At 37.9% G+C, this 23689-nt stretch overlaps 1 protein-coding gene across 2 annotated transcripts in view; it reads right to left on the reverse strand.

Annotated features, from left to right (window-relative positions):
- Positions 1 to 23689, reverse strand: part of LOC124290105 — a 138013-nt gene that overhangs the window by 74067 nt on the left and 40257 nt on the right. For both annotated transcript variants that reach the window (XM_046726791.1, XM_046726792.1), the window contains exon 2: positions 9540 to 9606. In XM_046726791.1, the coding sequence (XP_046582747.1) occupies positions 9540 to 9576 (37 nt within the window). In that variant the 5' untranslated portion in view covers positions 9577 to 9606. The remainder of the gene's footprint in view (positions 1 to 9539; positions 9607 to 23689) is intronic.

Consider the following 23689-nt stretch of genomic DNA (forward strand, 5'->3'; position numbering starts at 1 on the left):
TACATTATAACATATATCTGTGATACCCAGGACTGTCACATGTTAACAGTACATTCTAGTATATATTTGTGTTACCAAGGCCAGGACAGTTACGTATCGACAATACATTCTACTGGATATCTGTGTTACCCAGGCCAGGACTGTCACATGTTGACAATACATTCTGGTGGATATCTGTGTTACCCAGGACTGTCACATGTTAACAATACATTCTAGTGGATATCTGTGTTACCCAGGACTGTCATATGTCGACAATACATTCTAGTGGATATCTGTGTTACCCAGGACTGTCACATGTCGACAATACATTCTAGTAGATATCTGTGTTACCCAGGACTGTCACATGTCGACAATACATTCTAGTGGATATCTGTGTTACCCAGGACTGTCACATGTCGACAATACATTCTAGTGGATATCTGTGTTACCCAGGACTGTCACATGTCGACAATACATTCTAGTGGATATCTGTGTTACCCAGGACTGTCACATGTCGACAATACATTCTAGTGGACATCTGTGTTATCAGGACTGTCACATGTTGACAATACATTCTAGTGGATATCTGTGTTACCCAGGACTGTAGTATGTCGACAATACATTCTAGTGGATATCTGTGTTACCCAGGACTGTCACATGTTGACAATACATTCTAGTAGATATCTGTGTTACCCCGGACTGTCACATTTTGACAATACATTCTAGTGGATATCTGTGTTACCCAAGACTGTCACATGTTAAGAGTACATTCTAGTGGATGTCTGTTTTACCCAGGACTGTCACATGTTAACAATACATTCTAGTGGATATCTGTGTTACCCAGGACTGTCATATGTCGACAATACATTCTAGTGGATATTTGTGTTACCCAGGACTGTCACATGTCAACAATACATTCTAGTGGATACATTTGTTACCCAGGACTGTCACATGTCAACAATACATTCTAGTGGTTATCTGTGTTACCCAGGACTGTGACACATGTCGACAATACATTCTAGTGGATATCTGTGTTACCCAGGACTGTCACATGTTAACAATACATTCTAGTTGATATCTGTGTTACCCAGGACTGTCACATGTCGACAATACATTCTAGTGGATATCTGTGTTACCCAGGACTGTCACATGTTGACAATACATTCTAGTGGATATCTATGTTACCCAGGACTGTCACATGTTGCCAATACATTCTAGTGGATATCTGTGTTACCCAGGACTGTCACATGTTGACAATACATTCTAGTGGATATCTGTGTTACCCAGGACTGTCACATGTTGACAATACATTCTGGTGGATATCTGTGTTACCCAGGACTGTCACATGTTGACAATACATTCTAGTGGATATCTGTGTTACCCAGGCCAGGACTGATACATGTCGACAATACATTCTAACATATATCTGTGTTACCCAGGACTGTCACATGTGAACAGTACATTCTAGTGGATATCTGTGTTACCCAGGACTGTCACATGTCACCAATACATTCTAGTGGATATCTGTGTTACCCAGGCCAGGACTGTTACATGTCGACAATACATTATAACATATATCTGTGATACCCAGGACTGTCACATGTTAACAGTACATTCTAGTATATATTTGTGTTACCAAGGCCAGGACAGTTACGTATCGACAATACATTCTAGTGGATATCTGTGTTACCCAGGCCAGGACTGTCACATGTTGACAATACATTCTGGTGGATATCTGTGTTACCCAGGACTGTCACATGTTAACAATACATTCTAGTGGATATCTGTGTTACCCAGGACTGTCATATGTCGACAATACATTCTAGTGGATATCTGTGTTACCCAGGACTGTCACATGTCGACAATACATTCTAGTAGATATCTGTGTTACCCAGGACTGTCACATGTCGACAATACATTCTAGTGGATATCTGTGTTACCCAGGACTGTCACATGTCGACAATACATTCTAGTGGATATCTGTGTTACCCAGGACTGTCACATGTCGACAATACATTCTAGTGGATATCTGTGTTACCCAGGACTGTCACATGTCGACAATACATTCTAGTGGACATCTGTGTTATCCAGGACTGTCACATGTTGACAATACATTCTGGTGGATATCTGTGTTACCCAGGACTGTCACATGTCGACAATACATTCTAGTGGACATCTGTGTTATCCAGGACTGTCACATGTTGACAATACATTCTAGTGGATATCTGTGTTACCCAGGACTGTAGTATGTCGACAATACATTCTAGTGGATATCTGTGTTACCCAGGACTGTCACATGTTGACAATACATTCTAGTAGATATCTGTGTTACCCAGGACTGTCACATTTTGACAATACATTCTAGTGGATATCTGTGTTACCCAAGACTGTCACATGTTAAGAGTACATTCTAGTGGATGTCTGTTTTACCCAGGACTGTCACATGTTAACAATACATTCTAGTGGATATCTGTGTTACCCAGGACTGTCATATGTCGACAATACATTCTAGTGGATATTTGTGTTACCCAGGACTGTCACATGTCAACAATACATTCTAGTGGATACATTTGTTACCCAGGACTGTCACATGTCAACAATACATTCTAGTGGATGTCTGTGTTACCCAGGACTGTGACACATGTCGACAATACATTCTAGTGGATATCTGTGTTACCCAGGACTGTCACATGTTAACAATACATTCTGGTGGATATCTGTGTTACCCAGGACTGTCACATGTCGACAATACATTCTAGTGGATATCTGTGTTACCCAGGACTGTCACATGTTAACAATACATTCTAGTTGATATCTGTGTTACCCAGGACTGTCACATGTTAACAATACATTCTAGTGGATATCTGTCTTACCCAAGACTGCCACATGTTAACAATACATTCTAGTGGATATCTGTGTTACCCAGGCCAGGACTGTTACATGTCGACAATACATTCTAGTAGATATCTGTGTTACCCAGGACTGTCACATGTTGACAATACATTCTAGTGGATATCTGTGTTACCCAGGACTGTCACATGTTGACAATACATTCTAGTGGATATCTGTGTTACCCAGGACTGTCACATGTTGACAATACATTCTAGTGGATATCTGTGTTACCCAGGCCAGGACTGTTACATGTCGACAATACATTCTAACATATATCTGTGTTACCCAGGACTGTCACATGTTAACAGTACATTCTAGTGGATATCTGTGTTACCCAGGACTGTCACATGTCAACAATACATTCTAGTGGATATCTGTGTTACCCAAGACTGTCACATGTTAAGAGTACATTCTAGTGGATGTCTGTTTTACCCAGGACTGTCACATGTTAACAATACATTCTAGTGGATATCTGTGTTACCCAGGACTGTCATATGTCGACAATACATTCTAGTGGATATTTGTGTTACCCAGGACTGTCACATGTCAACAATACATTCTAGTGGATACATTTGTTACCCAGGACTGTCACATGTCAACAATACATTCTAGTGGATATCTGTGTTACCCAGGACTGTGACACATGTCGACAATACATTCTAGTGGATATCTGTGTTACCCAGGACTGTCACATGTTAACAATACATTCTAGTTGATATCTGTGTTACCCAGGACTGTCACATGTCGACAATACATTCTAGTGGATATCTGTGTTACCCAGGACTGTCACATGTTGACAATACATTCTAGTGGATATATATGTTACCCAGGACTGTCACATGTTGACAATACATTCTAGTGGATATCTGTGTTACCCAGGACTGTCACATGTTGACAATACATTCTAGTGGATATCTGTGTTACCCAGGACTGTCACATGTTGACAATACATTCTGGTGGATATCTGTGTTACCCAGGACTGTCACATGTTGACAATACATTCTAGTGGATATCTGTGTTACCCAGGCCAGGACTGATACATGTCGACAATACATTCTAACATATATCTGTGTTACCCAGGACTGTCACATGTGAACAGTACATTCTAGTGGATATCTGTGTTACCCAGGACTGTCACATGTCACCAATACATTCTAGTGGATATCTGTGTTACCCAGGCCAGGACTGTTACATGTCGACAATACATTATAACATATATCTGTGATACCCAGGACTGTCACATGTTAACAGTACATTCTAGTATATATTTGTGTTACCAAGGCCAGGACAGTTACGTATCGACAATACATTCTAGTGGATATCTGTGTTACCCAGGCCAGGACTGTCACATGTTGACAATACATTCTGGTGGATATCTGTGTTACCCAGGACTGTCACATGTTAACAATACATTCTAGTGGATATCTGTGTTACCCAGGACTGTCATATGTCGACAATACATTCTAGTGGATATCTGTGTTACCCAGGACTGTCACATGTCGACAATACATTCTAGTGGATATCTGTGTTACCCAGGACTGTCACATGTCGACAATACATTCTAGTGGATATCTGTGTTACCCAGGACTGTCACATGTTGACAATACATTCTAGTGGATATCTGTGTTACCCAGGACTGTCACATGTCGACAATACATTCTAGTGGATATCTGTGTTACCCAGGACTGTCACATGTCGACAATACATTCTAGTGGACATCTGTGTTAACCAGGACTGTCACATGTTGACAATACATTCTAGTGGATATCTGTGTTACCCAGGACTGTAGTATGTCGACAATACATTCTAGTGGATATCTGTGTTACCCAGGACTGTCACATGTTGACAATACATTCTAGTAGATATCTGTGTTACCCAGGACTGTCACATTTTGACAATACATTCTAGTGGATATCTGTGTTACCCAAGACTGTCACATGTTAAGAGTACATTCTAGTGGATGTCTGTTTTACCCAGGACTGTCACATGTTAACAATACATTCTAGTGGATATCTGTGTTACCCAGGACTGTCATATGTCGACAATACATTCTAGTGGATATTTGTGTTACCAAGGACTGTCACATGTCAACAATACATTCTAGTGGATACATTTGTTACCCAGGACTGTCACATGTCAACAATACATTCTAGTGGATATCTGTGTTACCCAGGACTGTGACACATGTCAACAATACATTCTAGTGGATATCTGTGTTACCCAGGACTGTCACATGTTAACAATACATTCTAGTGGATATCTGTGTTACCCAGGACTGTCACATGTCGACAATACATTCTAGTGGATATCTGTGTTACCCAGGACTGTCACATGTTAACAATACATTCTAGTTGATATCTGTGTTACCCAGGACTGTCACATGTTAACAATACATTCTAGTGGATATCTGTCTTACCCAAGACTGTCACATGTTAACAATACATTCTAGTGGATATCTGTGTTACCCAGGCCAGGACTGTTACATGTCGACAATACATTCTAGTAGATATCTGTGTTACCCAGGACTGTCACATGTTGACAATACATTCTAGTTGATATCTGTGTTACCCAGGACTGTCACATGTTGACAATACATTCTAGTGGATATCTGTGTTACCCAGGACTGTCACATGTTGACAATACATTCTAGTGGATATCTGTGTTACCCAGGCCAGGACTGTTACATGTCGACAATACATTCTAACATATATCTGTGTTACCCAGGACTGTCACATGTTAACAGTACATTCTAGTGGATATCTGTGTTACCCAGGACTGTCACATGTCAACAATACATTCTAGTGGATATCTGTGTTACCCAGGCCAGGACTGTTACATGTCGACAATACATTCTAACATATATCTGTGTTACCCAGGACTGTCACATGTTAACAGTACATTCTAGTATATATTTGTGTTACCCAGGACTGTCACATGTCGACAATACATTCTAGTGGATATCTGTGTTACCCAGGACTGTCACATGTTGACAATACATTCTAGTGGATATCTGTGTTACCCAGGACTGTCACATGTTAACAATACATTCTAGTTGATATCTGTGTTACCCATTCCAGGACTGTCACATGTTGACAATACATTCTAGTGGATATCTGTGTTACCCAGGACTGTCACATGTCGACAATACATTCTAGTTGATATCTGTGGAGAGAGGGTAGTGACGGTGTCGTAACAGAGATTTTATGCACTTGGCAAAACAATACTACAATGGTGGTGAAATACAGTATAACTTCTCTAATGTGTCCTCATTGGTTTGTCCACGGTATGTCGCCCGGCTATTGTAGTTTGAGCAGATCGTGTGATAACAATTGGAAATAGGGCATGTTCATGTGTGTGTGCATGTACGTTGTAATACTATGAAGGGGGTTGAATATTGGTCTTCGTGTGTACGTTGTAATACTATGAAGGGGGTTGAATATTGGTCTTCGAGCTCTATGTTTGTATAGAACTCAACTTGAATGTTGTATGTAGTTAACTGTATGTTGTATATTATTCTTGTATGCTTGCATAAAGTGAATTGTATACATGTTGTAATTTTGTGTATATATGATAAATGTTGAATATTGTGTATGTATCTTGAGTGTTGTATATCGTGAACATATGATAAATGTTGTATATTGTGTATATATGTTAAATGTTGTATATTATGTATGTATGTTAAATGTTGTATATTGTATATATGTTAAATGTTGTATATTGTGAAGATATGATAAAAGTTGTATATTGTGTATATATGTAAAATGTTGTATATTGTGTATATATGATAAACGTTTTATATCGTGAACATATGGTAAACGTTTTATATCGTGAACATATGATAAATTTTGTATATCGTGAACATATGTTAAATGTTTTATATCGTGAACATATGATAAATGTTGTATATTGTGTACATATGATAAATGTTGTATATTGTGTATGTATGTTAAATGTTGTATATCGTGAACATATGTTAAATGTTTTATATCGTGAACATATGATAAATGTTGTATATTGTGTACATATGATAAATGTTGTATATTGTGTATGTATGTTAAATATTGCATATTGTGTATGTATGTTAAATGTTGTATATTGTGTATGTATGTTAAATGTTGTATATCGTGAACATATTATAAATGTTGTATATTGTGTATATATGATAAATGTTGTATATTGTGTATGTATGATAAATGTTGTATATTGTGTATGTATGTTAAATGTTGTATATCGTGAACATATTATAAATGTATATTGTGTATATATGATAAATGTTGTATATTGTGTATGTATGATAAATGTTGTATATTGTGTATGTATGTTAAATGTTGTATATCGTGAACATATTATAAATGTTGTATATTGTGTATATATGATAAATGTTGTATATTGTGTATGTATGTTAAATGTTGTATATTGTGTATGTATGTTAAATGTTGTATATCGTGAACATATTATAAATGTTGTATATTGTGTATATATGATAAATGTTGTATATTGTGTATGTATGATAAATGTGGCATGTTCTCTATTCGCCCACATCCCATCTCGCCCACAGTTTTAAAACAACATATTGGTTAGGGATTACATAATGATCAACTTGTGTCATACCTATGACTGAAGAATGGACTCTCCTATTTTGAAGATGTGGGCGAATTGAGATGTGGGCAAATGAAGACAAAAGTAATTTACATTTTGTTTTTATTTCTGTAACAAAGTTACTGCAGTCTGTGCAGGCGGCTGTCCATGTTCTTGTAGAGTCTGGATCTTGGGCGGACAGCTGCTCCATGCTCAATCTGTCTTCTGGCCACTCTGTTTGTTGTCTCGAGCTTCTTCATTGTGATCACAAACTCGTAAATGTTCGGGTGGTGCTTCTGAACCAGCTTCTTAAATCCAAGGTGGAATCCCTCCAAGTGATTGTTTGTTCTTGGCCCAGTGTTTCCATGTTGATTCCAAATGCGAGGTGGGAATCTTGCGTCGTAGTCAACCCATGTAGATGTGATGTAGTCGTTGAACTGGCCGATTCCGTCAACGTCGGGAGACTGGTTCAATACTTCCATCCAGGCATCTTGGATCTGAACCACTGGGAGGAGGGGGAGTGCTGCAGCACGTCGCACGTGGGTGTTGAAGGCACGGTTGTCCTTGTAGGTGCTCACAAGGCCTTTCTCTGAAACCTACCGCCAAACCGCCTGGGTGAAGTGGAAGTAGCATCCACGGACTTCTGCATCGGGGAAGACTCTCTCAGTGGCTCCAATAGCAGCAGCTTCGTAGTCAGTCTGTACAACGGAGGGAGAAAGTTCAACGCCGACAATAGCAAGCACAGAGTCCTTCAAGTAGTTAAACAATCTAATGTATGTATCACGAGACTTGCTTGGCAGCAGGGAGAAGGCGACTGGGAACATCTGTCCATCCACAAGGCAGTGCACAATGTAGACTTGTTGCCACAGGCTGGGACACACAAAAAATGTTCCGTCCATGTAGATGGTTTCTGCATTGGCGAGGATGTCCAGCATCTCTGCGGTACTGAAGATCAGGATCCTGTCTTCATCTTCGCTGTCTACAACCATTAGCCATTGCGACTGCCCATACTTTGCAAACTACCATACTTATAGGGTTGCAGTGAGTTACTAAATTGAAAGGAGAGAGAAGTTATTTCCGATTAGTAAATACATTAATTAATAATACTCTCTACTTTATTTAGACAAAATTGAAATATACTTTAAATCTTCTCTAAGTTTCCTTCTCCATCCTGTATAACTACCACAACACTGAAACAAGAGCACTTTGTCAAGTAACTCAGAGATGTATGTGATTTTAGACTAATCCCCCCCTTGTCAGGACACCCCATTATGAGAGTAGGGGTGCATTGTCTGACCCTAATTAACCTCTGATGTTTTTGTGGGCCAATTGGGATGTGGGCAATTAGGGATGTGGGCGAATAGAGACTAAGCCATAAATGTTGTATATTGTGTATGTATGTTAAATGTTGTATATCGTGAACATATTATAAATGTTGTATATTGTGTATATATGATAAATGTTGTATATTGTGTATGTATGATAAATGTTGTATATTGTGTATGTATGTTAAATGTTGTATATCGTGAACATATTATAAATGTTGTATATTGTGTATATATGATAAATGTTGTATATTGTGTATGTATGATAAATGTTGTATATTGTGTATGTATGTTAAATGTTGTATATCGTGAACATATTATAAATGTTGTATATTGTGTATATATGATAAATGTTGTATATTGTGTATGTATGTTAAATGTTGTATATTGTGTATGTATGTTAAATGTTGTATATCGTGAACATATGATAAATGTTTTATATCGTGTATATATTTAAATGTTGTATATTGTGTATATATGATAAATGTTGTATATTGTGTATGTATGATAAATGTTGTATATTGTGTATGTATGTTAAATGTTGTATATCGTGAACATATTATAAATGTTGTGTATTGTGTATGCATGTGAAATGTTGCATATCGTGAACAAATGATAAATGTATTATATCGTGTATATATTTAAATGTTGTATATTGTGTATGCGTGTTAATTGTTATATATTTTGTACGTATGTTGTATATTGTCTTTTGTGTGTGGAATCGTAAATTATACGCAGTGACCAACGCTAATTATTGGTACTTACCTGACCAAAACAGGACAATCTGAAGTTCCTGCTTCATGATGTGTCGTTGCTATAGTTACACCAGTGTCTGGGAAACAGAGGTGGGAGAACCGTCAGTACATTCATACTTAGAGCTGACAGTAAACAAAACTGATGGTGATCCAAACAAAATAGAGCATCTGTGTGTATTTTTCTTTCATTTCAAAACCAGTCTTGTATTGTATCAGAATTCAAAGTTTGGTATCTAAAGTTAAAGTCCATTGAGGGTGTTACATTTTGTCACTATAACGAAATGATTTGCCGTATAGATGTTTATTAGACACACAGCTTGAGGCGGCGTGCCAGCGACAACTCGGGATAACTCCTGCTTATAGTAATAGGTGACTAACGGGATCGGGTGATCTGATTGGCTGACTTGCTTGACAGCTCATCTTATCTTACCTTCATGTAAATTACTTTAATTTCATTGGTCAATGGCGTTTTATCAAGTTTCCGTGTCACCCCCTCCCAGGAGGGTGACAACTGGAAAATACATTACCCGCTTCCACGGTAACCGCCAAACTCTCCGCCTAGAAGTAGTATCGTATGACGTCATAATATGACGCATGCAATGCCCAGAGTTCTAAAGTCGTTTGATTAGCTGTTTCTGACTTTACAATGTACAGATTTATTTTACTGACTTTCACTGCTTTATTTAAACTATTTTATACATTGAATCGTTTGTACACTCAACTTAGATATAATTAAACATTTTTATTGCAGTTTTAAGCTTGTCAGAATATGTTTCACTGAGTTTAAAATTCCAGTCGAGAGGCAGACGTGTATTTGTTTACATGTCATATAGTCAGTGGCGATCTTCAAAATAAAATGAAATGATATTTTGTACATTTAACATGGCGGTAAGATAAATACGTTGTATACGTCTCCCTCGGGTAATACGGTCTGATGTACGCCTCTTTGTAGCAGTGTTACCCCTCGCCTACTGGCTCGCCTACCGGTTCGGGTAACACTGCTGCAAAGAGGCGTACATCAGACCGTATTACCCTCGAGAGAAGCATACAACCTATAGTATCCCACGTGTGTGACGGACTGACCCTGTGTGTGGTAACCACACTGAACTGTGGCATTTATGAACGTCAGTGTATGGAATGACGTCAGTGTATGGAATGACGTCAGTGTATGGGATGACATCCGTGTATGGAATGACGTCAGTGTATTGAATGACGCCAATGTATGGAATGGCGTCAGTGTATGGGATGACGTCAGTGTATTGAATGACGCCAGTGTATGGAATGACGTCAGTGTATGGGATGACGTCAGTGTATTGAATGACGCCAGTGTATGGAATGAGTGAGTAAGTGAGTTAAGATTTAACGTCACATCGGCAATATTTCAGCCATATCGTGACGAGTGTATGGAATGACGTCAGTGTATTGAATGACGTCAGTGTATTGAATGATGTCATTGTATTGAATGACGTCAGTGTATGGAATGACGTCAGTATATGGGATGACGTCAGTGTATTGAATGACGCCAGTGTATGGAATGAAGCCAGTGTATGGAACGATGTCAGTGTATGGGACGACGTCAGTGTATGGAACGCCACCTATTGATGTTCAATATGATTGCGTTCTCTATTCGTCATGATCTATGTTGGAATCACAGATGTACAATATGGGCTTGAATGTTGAATACTGGCTTCTGCTTGTAGATAGGTGAATGTTGAATACTGGATTCTGCTTGTAGATAAGTGAATGTTGAATACTGGCTTCTGCTTGTAAACAGGTGAATGTTGAATACTGGATTCTGCTTGCAGATAAGTGAATGTTGAATACTGGCTTCTGCTTGTAGATAGGTGAATGTTGAATACTGGCTTCTGCTTGTAGATAGGCAAATGTTGAATACTGGATTCTGCTTGTAGATAGGTAAATGTTGAATACTGGCTTCTGCTTGTAGATAGGTGAATGTTGAATACTGGCTTCTGCTTGTAGATAGCTAAATGTTGAATACTGGATTCGGCTTGTAGATAGGTAAATGTTGAATACTGGATTCTGCTTGTAGATAGGTAAATGTTGAATACTGGCTTCTGCTTGTAGATAGATAAATGTTGAATACTGGCTTCTGCTTGTAGATAGGTGAATGTTGAAAACTGGCTTCTGCTTGTAGACAGATAAAAGTTGATTACTGGCTTCTGCTTGTAGATAGGTAAATGTTGAATACTGGCTTCTGCTTGTAGATAGGTAAATGTTGAATACTGGCTTCTGCCTGTAGATAGGTAAATGTTGAATACTGGCTTCTGCTTGTAGATAGATAAATGTTGAATACTGGCTTCTGCTTGTAAATAGGTAAATGTTGAATAATGGCTTCTGCTTGTAGATAGGTAAATAATGAATACTGGCTTCTGCTAATAGATAGGTAAATATTGAATACTGGATTCTGCTTGTAGATAGGTAAATCTTGAATACCGGCTTCTGCTTGTAGATAGGTAAATGTTGAATACTGGCTTCTGCTTGTAGATAGATAAAAGGTGAATACTGGCTTCTGCTTGTAGATAGGTAAATGTTGAATACTGGATTCTGCTTGTAGATAGGTAAATGTTGAATACTGGATTCTGCTTGTAGAAAGGTGAATGTTGAATACTGGCTTCTGCTTGTAGATAGGTGAATGTTGAATACTGGATTCTGCTTGTAGATAGATGAATGTTGAATACTGGCTTCTGCTTGTAGATAGGTGAATTGTGAATACTGGCTTCTGCTTGTAGATAGGTAAATGTTGAATACTGGCTTCTGCTTGTAGATAGACAAATGTTGAATACTGACTTCTGCTTGTAGATAGGTAAATCTTGAATACCGGCTTCTGCTTGTAGATAGGTGAATGTTGCATGCTGGCTTCTGCTTGTAGATAGGTAAATGTTGATTACTGGCTTCTGCTTGTAGATAGGTAAATGTTGAATACTGGCTTCTACTTGTAGATAGACAAATGTTGAATACTGGCTTCTGCTTGTAGATTGGCAAATGTTGAATACTGGATTCTGCTTGCAAATAGGTAAATGTTGAATACTGGATTCTGCTTGTAGATAGGTAAATGTTGAATACTGGCTTCTGCCTGTAGATAGGTAAATGTTGAATACTGGCTTCTGCTTGTAGATAGATAAATGTTGAATACTGGCTTCTGCTTGTAAATAGGTAAATGTTGAATACTGGCTTCTGCCTGTAGATAGGTAAATGTTGAATACTGGCTTCTGCTTGTAGATAGGTAAATGTTGAATACTGGATTCTGCTTGTAGATAGGTAAATATTGAATACTGGCTTCTGCTTGTAGATAGGTAAATATTGAATACTAGCTTCTGCTTGTAGATAGATAAAAGTTGAATACTGGCTTCTGCTTGTAGATAGGTAAATGTTGAAAACTGGCTTCTGCTTGTAGATAGGTAAATGTTGAATACTGGATTCTGCTTGTAGATAGGTAAATCTTGAATACCGGCTTCTGCTTGTAGATAGGTGAATGTTGGATGCTGGCTTCTGCTTGTAGATAGGTAAATGTTGATTACTGGCTTCTGCTTGTAGATAGACAAATGTTGAATACTGGCTTCAGCTTGTAGATTGGCAAATGTTGAATACTGGATTCTGCTTGCAAATAGGTAAATGTTGAATACTGGATTATGCTTGTAGATAGGTAAATGTTGAATACTGGATTCTGCTTGTAGATAGGTAAATGTTGAATACTGGCTTCTGCATGTAGATAGGTAAGTGTTGAATACTGGCTTCTGCTTGTAGATAGATAAATGTTGAAAACTGGCTTCTGCTTGTAAATAGGTAAATGTTGAATACTGGCTTCTGCCTGTAGATAGGTAAATGTTGAATACTGGCTTCTGCTTGTAGATAGGTAAATGTTGAATACCGGCTTCTGCTTGTAGATAGGTAAATATTGAATACTGGATTCTGCTTGTAGATAGATAAAAGTTGCATACTGGATTCTGCTTGTAGATAGGTGAATGTTAAATACTGGCTTCTGGTTGTAGAGAGATAAAAGTTGAATACTGGCTTCTGCTTGTAGATAGGTAAATGTTGAATACTGGATTCTGCTTGTAGATAGGCAAATGTTGAATACTGGATTCTGCTTGTAGATAGGTGAATGTTGAATACTGGCTTCTGCTTGTAGATAGGTGAATGTTGAATACTGGCTTCTGCTTGTAGATAGATAAATTTTGAATACTGGATTCTGCTTGTAGAAAGGTGAATTTTGAATACTGGCTTCTGCTTGTAGATAGGTAAATGTTGAATACTGGATTCTGCTTGTAGATAGGTGAATGTTGAATACTGGCTTCTGCTTGTAGATAGGTGAATGTTGAATACTGGCTTCTGCTTGTAGATAGATAATGTTGAATACTGGCTTCTGCTTGTAGATAGGTGAATTGTGAATACTGGCTTCTGCTTGTAGATAGGTGAATGTTGAATACTGGCTTCTGCTTGTAGATAGACAAATGTTGAATACTGACTTCTGCTTGGAAATAGGTAAATGTTGAATACTGGCTTCTGCTTGTAGATAGGTAAATGTTGAATACTGGCTTCTGCTTGTAGATAGGTAAATGGTGAATACTGGATTCTGCTTGTAGATAGGTAAATCTTGAATATCGGCTTCTGCTTGTAGATAGGTGAATGTTGGATGCTGGCTTCTGCTTGTAGATAGGTAAATGTTGATTACTGGCTTCTGCTTGTAGATAGGTAAATGTTGAATACTGGCTTCTGCTTGTAGATAGACAAATGTTGAATACTGGCTTCTGCTTGTAGATTGGCAAATGTTGAATACTGGATTCTGCTTGCAAATAGGTAAATGTTGAATACTGGATTCTGCTTGTAGATAGGTAAATGTTGAATACTGGATTCTGCTTGTAGATAGGTAAATGTTGAATACTGGCTTCTGCCTGTAGATAGGTAAATGTTGAATACTGGCTTCTGCTTGTAGATAGATAAATGTTGAATACTGGCTTCTGCTTGTAAATAGGTAAATGTTGAATACTGGCTTCTGCCTGTAGATAGGTAAATGTTGAATACTGGCTTCTGCTTGTAGATAGGTAAATGTTGAATACTGGATTCTGCTTGTAGATAGGTAAATCTTGAATACCGGCTTCTGCTCGTAGATAGGTAAATATTGAATACTGGCTTCTGCTTGTAGATAGACAAATGTTGAATACTGGCTTCAGCTTGTAGATTGGCAAATGTTGAATACTGGATTCTGCTTGCAAATAGGTAAATGTTGAATACTGGATTATGCTTGTAGATAGGTAAATGTTGAATACTGGATTCTGCTTGTAGATAGGTAAATGTTGAATACTGGCTTCTGCATGTAGATAGGTAAGTGTTGAATACTGGCTTCTGCTTGTAGATAGGTAAATCTTGAATACCGGCTTCTGCTCGTAGATAGGTAAATATTGAATACTGGCTTCTGCTTGTAGATAGGTAAATGTTGAATACTGGCTTCTGCTTGTAAATTGGCAAATGCAGAATACTGGATTCTGCTTGCAAATAGGTAAATGTTGAATACTGGATTATGCTTGTAGATAGGTAAATGTTGAAAACTGGCTTCTGCTTGTAAATAGGTAAATGTTGAATACTGGCTTCTGCCTCTAGATAGGTAAATGTTGAATACTGGCTTCTGCTTGTAGATAGGTAAATGTTGAATACTGGATTCTGCTTGTAGATAGGCAAATGTTGAATACTGGATTCTGCTTGTAGATAGGTGAATGTTGAATACTGGCTTCTGCCTGTAGATAGGTAAATGTTGAATACTGGATTCTGCTTGTAGATAGATAAATGTTGAATACTGGCTTCTGCTTGTAAATAGGTAAATGTTGAATACTGGCTTCTGCCTGTAGATAGGTAAATGTTGAATACTGGCTTCTGCTTGTAGATAGGTAAATGTTGAATACTGGATTCTGCTTGTAGATAGGTAAATCTTGAATACCGGCTTCTGCTCGTAGATAGGTAAATATTGAATACTGGCTTCTGCTTGTAGATAGACAAATGTTGAATACTGGCTTCTGCTTGTAGATTGGCAAATGTTGAATACTGGATTCTGCTTGCAAATAGGTAAATGTTGAATACTTGATTCTGCTTGTAGATAGGTAAATGTTGAATACTGGATTCTGCTTGTAGATAGGTAAATGTTGAATACTGGCTTCTGCCTGTAGATAGGTAAATGTTGAATACTGGCTTCTGCTTGTAGATAGATAAATGTTGAATTCTGGCTTCTGCTTGTAAATAGGTAAATGTTGAATACTGGCTTCTGCTTGTAGATAGGTAAATGTTGAATACTGGCTTCTGCTTGTAGATAGGTAAATGTTGAATACTGGCTTCTGCTTGTAGATAGGTAAATCTTGAATACCGGCTTCTGCTCGTAGATAGGTAAATATTGAATACTGGCTTCTGCTTGTAGATAGGTAAATGTTGAATACTGGCTTCTGCTTGTAAATTGGCAAATGCAGAATACTGGATTCTGCTTGCAAATAGGTAAATGTTGAATACTGGATTATGCTTGTAGATAGGTAAATGTTGAAAACTGGCTTCTGCTTGTAAATAGGTAAATGTTGAATACTGGCTTCTGCCTCTAGATAGGTAAATGTTGAATACTGGCTTCTGCTTGTAGATAGGTAAATGTTGAATACCGGCTTCTGCTTGTAGATAGGTAAATATTGAATACTGGATTCTGCTTGTAGATAGATAAAAGTTGAATACTGGATTCTGCTTGTAGATAGGTGAATGTTAAATACTGGCTTCTGGTTGTAGACAGATAAAAGTTGAATACTGGCTTCTGCTTGTAGATAGGTAAATGTTGAATACTGGATTCTGCTTGTAGATAGGTAAATGTTGAATACTGGATTCTGCTTGTAGATAGGTGAATGTTGAATACTGGCTTCTGCTTGTAGATAGGTGAATGTTGAATACTGGCTTCTGCTTGTAGATAGATAAATTTTGAATACTAGCTTCTGCTTGTAGAAAGGTGAATTTTGAATACTGGCTTCTGCTTGTAGATAGGTAAATGTTGAATACTGGATTCTGCTTGTAGATAGGTGAATGTTGAATACTAGCTTCTGCTTGTAGATAGGTGAATGTTGAATACTGGCTTCTGCTTGTAGATAGATAAATGTTGAATACTGGCTTCTGCTTGTAGATAGGTGAATTGTGAATACTGGCTTCTGCTTGTAGATAGGTAAATGTTGAATACTGGCTTCTGCTTGTAAATAGACAAATGTTGAATACTGACTTCTGCTTGGAAATAGGTAAATGTTGAATACTGGCTTCTGCTTGTAGATAGGTAAATGTTGAATACTGGCTTCTGCTTGTAGATAGGTAAATGGTGAATACTGGATTCTGCTTGTAGATAGGTAAATCTTGAATATCGGCTTCTGCTTGTAGATAGGTGAATGTTGGATGCTGGCTTCTGCTTGTAGATAGGTAAATGTTGATTACTGGCTTCTGCTTGTAGATAGGTAAATGTTGAATACTGGCTTCTGCTTGTAGATAGACAAATGTTGAATACTGGCTTCTGCTTGTAGATTGGCAAATGTTGAATACTGGATTCTGCTTGCAAATAGGTAAATGTTGAATACTTGATTCTGCTTGTAGATAGGTAAATGTTGAATACTGGCTTCTGCTTGTAGATAGGTAAATGTTGAATACTGGCTTCTGCTTGTAGATTGGCAAATGTTGAATACTGGCTTCTGCTTGTAAATAGGTAAATGTTGAATACTGGCTTCTGCCTGTAGATAGGTAAATGTTGAATACTGGCTTCTGCTTGTAGATAGGTAAATGTTGAATACTGGATTCTGCTTGTAGATAGGTAAATCTTGAATACCGGCTTCTGCTCGTAGATAGGTAAATATTGAATACTGGCTTCTGCTTGTAGATAGACAAATGTTGAATACTGGCTTCTGCTTGTAGATTGGCAAATGTTGAATACTGGATTCTGCTTGCAAATAGGTAAATGTTGAATACTTGATTCTGCTTGTAGATAGGTAAATGTTGAATACTGGATTCTGCTTGTAGATAGGTAAATGTTGAATACTGGCTTCTGCCTGTAGATAGGTAAATGTTGAATACTGGCTTCTGCTTGTAGATAGATAAATGTTGAATACTGGCTTCTGCTTGTAAATAGGTAAATGTTGAATACTGGCTTCTGCTTGTAGATAGGTAAATGTTGAATACTGGCTTCTGCTTGTAGATAGGTAAATGTTGAATACTGGCTTCTGCTTGTAGATAGGTAAATCTTGAATACCGGCTTCTGCTCGTAGATAGGTAAATATTGAATACTGGCTTCTGCTTGTAGATAGGTAAATGTTGAATACTGGCTTCTGCTTGTAGATTGGCAAATGCTGAATACTGGATTCTGCTTGCAAATAGGTAAATGTTGAATACTGGATTATGCTTGTAGATAGGTAAATGTTGAAAACTGGCTTCTGCTTGTAAATAGGTAAATGTTGAATACTGGCTTCTGCCTCTAGATAGGTAAATGTTGAATACTGGCTTCTGCTTGTAGATAGGTAAATGTTGAATACCGGCTTCTGCTTGTAGATAGGTAAATATTGAATACTGGATTCTGCTTGTAGATAGATAAAAGTTGAATACTGGATTCTGCTTGTAGATAGGTGAATGTTAAATACTGGCTTCTGGTTGTAGAGAGATAAAAGTTGAATACTGGCTTCTGCTTGTAGATAGGTAAATGTTGAATACTGGATTCTGCTTGTAGATAGGTAAATGTTGAATACTGGATTCTGCTTGTAGATAGGTGAATGTTGAATACTGGCTTCTGCTTGTAGATAGGTGAATGTTGAATACTGGCTTCTGCTTGTAGATAGATAAATTTTGAATACTAGCTTCTGCTTGTAGAAAGGTGAATTTTGAATACTGGCTTCTGCTTGTAGATAGGTAAATGTTGAATACTGGATTCTGCTTGTAGATAGGTGAATGTTGAATACTAGCTTCTGCTTGTAGATAGGTGAATGTTGAATACTGGCTTCTGCTTGTAGATAGATAAATGTTGAATACTGGCTTCTGCTTGTAGATAGGTGAATTGTGAATACTGGCTTCTGCTTGTAGATAGGTAAATGTTGAATACTGGCTTCTGCTTGTAGATAGACAAATGTTGAATACTGACTTCTGCTTGGAAATAGGTAAATGTTGAATACTGGCTTCTGCTTGTAGATAGGTAAATGTTGAATACCGGCTTCTGCTTGTAGATAGATAAATGTTGAATACTGGCTTCTGCCTGTAGATAGGTAAATGTTGAATACTGGCTTCTGCTTGTAGATAGGTAAATGTTGAATACTGGCTTCTGCTTGTAGATAGGTAAATATTGAATACTGGATTCTGCTTGTAGATAGATAAAAGTTGAATACTGGATTCTGCTTGTAGATAGGTAAATGTTGAATACTGGCTTCTGCCTGTAGATAGGTAAATGTTGAATACTGGCTTCTGCTTGTAGATAGACAAATGTTGAATACTGGCTTCTGCTTGTAAATAGGTAAATGTTGAATACTGGCTTCTGCCTGTAGATAGGTAAATGTTGAATACTGGCTTCTGCTTGTAGATAGGTAAATGTTGAATACTGGATTCTGCTTGTAGATAGGTAAATCTTGAATACCGGCTTCTGCTTGTAGATAGGTAAATATTGAATACTGGCTTCTGCTTGTAGATAGGCAAATGTTGATTACTTGCTTCTGCTTGTAGATAGACAAATGTTGAATACTGGCTTCTGCTTGTAGATTGGCAAATGTTGAATACTGGCTTCTGCTTGTAGATAGGTAAGTGTTGAATACTGGCTTCTGCTTGTAGATAGATAAATGTTGAATACTGGCTTCTGCTTGTAAATAGGTAAATGTTGAATACTGGCTTCTGCTTGTAGATAGGTAAATCTTGAATACCGGCTTCTGCTTGTAGATAGGTAAATATTGAATACTGGACTCTGCTTGTAGATAGATAAAAGTTGAATACTGGCTTCTGCTTGTAGATAGGTAAATGTTAAATACTGGCTTCTGGTTGTAGACAGATAAAAGTTGAATACTGGCTTCTGCTTGTAGATAGGTAAATATTGAATACTGGATTCTGCTTGTAGATAGATAAAAGTTGAATACTGGATTCTGCTTGTAGATAGGTGAATGTTAAATACTGGCTTCTGGTTGTAGATAGGTGAATTTTGAATACTGGCTTCTGCTTGTAGATAGATAAAAGTTGAATACTGGCTTCTGCTTGTAGAAAGGTGAATTTTGAATACTGGCTTCTTTTTGTAGATAGCTAAATGTTGAATACTGGCTTCTGCTTGTAGACAGGTAAATGTTGAATACTGGCTTCTGCTTGTAGACAGGTAAATGTTGAATACTGGCTTCTGCTTGTAGATAGGTAAATGTTGAATACTGGCTTCTGCTTGTAGATAGGTAAATGTTGAATACTGGCTTCTGCTTGTGGATAGGTGAATGTTGAATACTGGCTTCTGCTTGTAGACAGGTAAATGTTGAATACTGGCTTCTGCTTGTAGATAAGTAAATGTTGAATACTGGCTTCTGCTTGTAAATAGGTGAATGTTGAATACTGGATTCTGCTTGTAGATAAGTGAATGTTGAATACTGGCTTCTGCTTGTAGATAGGTAAATGTTGAATACTGGATTCTGCTTGTAGATAGGTGAATGTTGAATACTGGCTTCTGCTTGTAGATAGGTAAATGTTGAATACTGTCTTCTGCTTGTAGATAGATAAATGTTGAATACTGGATTCTGCTTGTAGATAGATAAAAGTTGAATACTGGATTCTGCTTGTAGATAGGTAAATGTTGAATACTGGATTCTGCTTGTAGATAGGTAAATGTTGAATACTGGATTCTGCTTGTAGATAGGTGAATGTAGAATACTGGCTTCTGCTTGTAGATAGGTAAATGTTGAATACTGGCTTCTGCTTGTAGATAGATAAATGTTGAATGCTGGCTTCTGCTTGTAGAAAGGTAAATGTTGAATACTGGATTCTGCTTGTAGATAGGTGAATGTAGAATACTGGCTTCTGCTTGTAGATAGGTAAATGTTGAATAGTGGCTTCTGCTTGTAGATAGGTAAATGTTGAATACTGGATTCTGCTTGTAGATAGGTAAATGTTGAATACTGGCTTCTGCTTGTAGATAGGTAAATGTTGAATACTGGCTTCTGCTTGTAGATAGGTGAATGTTGAATACTGGCTTCTGCTTGTAGACAGGGAAATGTTGAATACTGGCTTCTGCTTGTAGATAGGTGAATGTTGAATAGTGGCTTCTGCTTGTAGACAGGGAAATGTTGAATACTGGCTTCTGCTTGTAGATAGGTGAATGTTGAATACTGGCTTCTGCTTGTAGATAGGTAAATGTTGAATACTGGCTTCTGCTTGTAGATAGGTAAATGTTGAATACTGGCTTCTGCTTGTAGATAGGTAAATGTTGAATACTGGCTTCTGCTTGTAGACAGGGAAATGTTGAATACTGGCTTCTGCTTGTAGATTGGTAAATATTGAATACTGGCTTCTGCTTGTAGATAGGTAAATGTTGAATACTGGCTTCTGCTTGTAGACAGGGAAATGTTGAATACTGGCTTCTGCTTGTAGATAAGTAAATGTTGAATACTTGCTTCTGCTTGTAAATAGGTGAATGTTGAATACTGGATTCTGCTTGGAGATAAGTGAATGTTGAATACCGGCTTCTGCTTGTAGATAGGTAAATGTTGAATACTGGCTTCTGCTTGTAGATAGGTAAATGTTGAATACTGGCTTCTGCTTGTAGACAGGGAAATGTTGAATACTGGCTTCTGCTTGTAGATAGGTAAATGTTGAATACTGGCTTCTGCTTTCTAGATAGGTAAATGTTGAATACTGGCTTCTGCTTGTAGACAGGGAAATGTTGAATACTGGCTTCTGCTTGTAGATAAGTAAATGTTGAATACTTGCTTCTGCTTGTAAATAGGTGAATGTTGAATACTGGATTCTGCTTGGAGATAAGTGAATGTTGAATACTGGCTTCTGCTTGTAGATAGGTAAATGTTGAATACTGGCTTGTACTTTTTCTTAGGAGAATGATGAATACTGGATTTGACTTGTTAATATACTCTCCATCAAAAGTTTAGACTCATTAGTGTAAATGTAGCCACTTAATTACTTTAGTCAACTGTTCTGAACTAGATTTTGCAAAATATTCCATACTGTTTAAGGGTACTGTTTACACATGGACATAAGTTTTGTAAAACAATTTCGAAACTTTCAAAAAGTTTTCATAGGTTCAATACATGATGAAACTCAGTGAAACTTGATGAATTCTTCAGAAAGCCTTACAGTAAAACGCAGTTGTTCACATACACCAAATTGATGCATGATCCTCGTGCAATTCATCTGCATAAGATTTGCAGTTGGTTACCCCTAAGTTAGTGGAGAAAGAGGGCGGTAGGGTAGCCTAGTGGTTAAAGCGTTGGCTCGTCACGCCGAAGACCCGGGTTCGAATCCCCACATGGGTGCAATGTGTGACGCCTATTTCTGGTGTCCCCCACCGTGATGTCGCTGAAATATTGCTAAAAGCGACGTAAAACTAAACTCAGTCAGTCAGTAGTGGAGAAAGTCATCTTCGATGTAACCATATATATATATATAGTATGACCAGAAATTATTGAGAATTTTAGTAATATGTTTAAATAGATTTCAAGTATAAACAACATTGACCAGCTCTCAAGTGCTTGGTTTCATTCAAGAGAGACAACTCCGTTAATCCTTTTTCATTAGTTTGTGAAGAGTTATCCCCCTTTGTTTACTTGCTAGCAGACGACAGTTCCAGTGATCCTCAGTATGGATGATTTAGAGAAGAGGAAGTTGATTTTAGAGTATTATAACAAGGACATCAGATCAGCTAAAGTAATTTCAAGTAGAACAGGCATCCCTTTGTCCATTGTTTATCGGGTTTTGAAAAATATTGCAAATGGATATGGCACGAAGGAGTTTAGAAAACTTAAGGCTGGATATGATTGATAGAAGAACTGTGGCTGTCTGTAAGGAGACAATTAGAACTGAGCTGCATGCAATGGGTTGGCAGAAAGTCGAGGAATTCCATCACCGATCACCTGAACAAAAGGAGCGAAGTTTGAACGGGTGCCTACAGAAGATAATTTTTAACTGGGACAATGTGGTTTTCTCAGATGAAAGTTATGTGTGGCTGTTTCCTAATACACTGAAATTTGGACCAAACAAACTGAAAAACCTTTGTATCAGAGCCCAAAGTACAGTCCGAAATTTAACGTGTGGGGTGACATATCTTTGTAAGGGGCAACGCCCCTCTGTGTATTTGAAGGGAATATGAACAGTGAGTGGTACACAGATATTCTCGAGGGACAGTTACTTACATCTGCTCACGTGTTCTATGGAAATTTTTTGATTTTCCAGCAGGACAACGACCCAAAACATCGTTCAAAGCATTCACAGGCCTGGTTTCGGACCCAAAATATGACATTATTACATTGGCCAAGCTATAGCCTTGACCTAAATCAAATAGAAAATGTTTGGGGACTTATGAAGGAAAGTGTCCATAAGAAAAATCTGACAAATATTGCTGAAATGAAAGAAGAGGTGGTCGTGAAGCCAGTTTACCGCACATTCAACACTCGTGCTGTGTAAACGTCGTGTTAACGTTGTCTGTCCTTAATGAGTCATAAAATAACGGGAGTACAGATGGTACCTCGTGAAGCCAGTTTACCGCACATTCAACACTCGTGCTGTGTAAACGTCGTGTTAACGTTGTCTGTCCTTAATGAGTCATAAAATAACGGGAGTACAGATGGTACCTCGTGAAGCCAGTTTACCGCACATTCAACACTCGTCCTGTGTAAACGTCGTGTTAACGTTGTCTGTCCTTAATGAGTCATAAAATAACGGGAGTACAGATGGTACCTCGTGAAGCCAGTTTACCGCACATTCAACACTCGTCCTGTGTAAACGTCGTGTTAACGTTGTCTGTCCTTAATGAGTCATAAAATAACGGGAGTACAGATGGTACCTCGTGAAGCCAGTTTACCGCACATTCAACACTCGTGCTGTGTAAACGTCGTGTTAACGTTGTCTGTCCTTAATGAGTCATAAAATAACGGGAGTACAGATGGTACCTCGTGAAGCCAGTTTACCGCACAT

Source organism: Haliotis rubra, unplaced genomic scaffold (assembly GCF_003918875.1).
Source record: "Haliotis rubra isolate DU_JTF1 unplaced genomic scaffold, ASM391887v1 Scf457, whole genome shotgun sequence".
Classification (NCBI taxonomy): Eukaryota; Metazoa; Mollusca; class Gastropoda; order Lepetellida; family Haliotidae; genus Haliotis; species Haliotis rubra.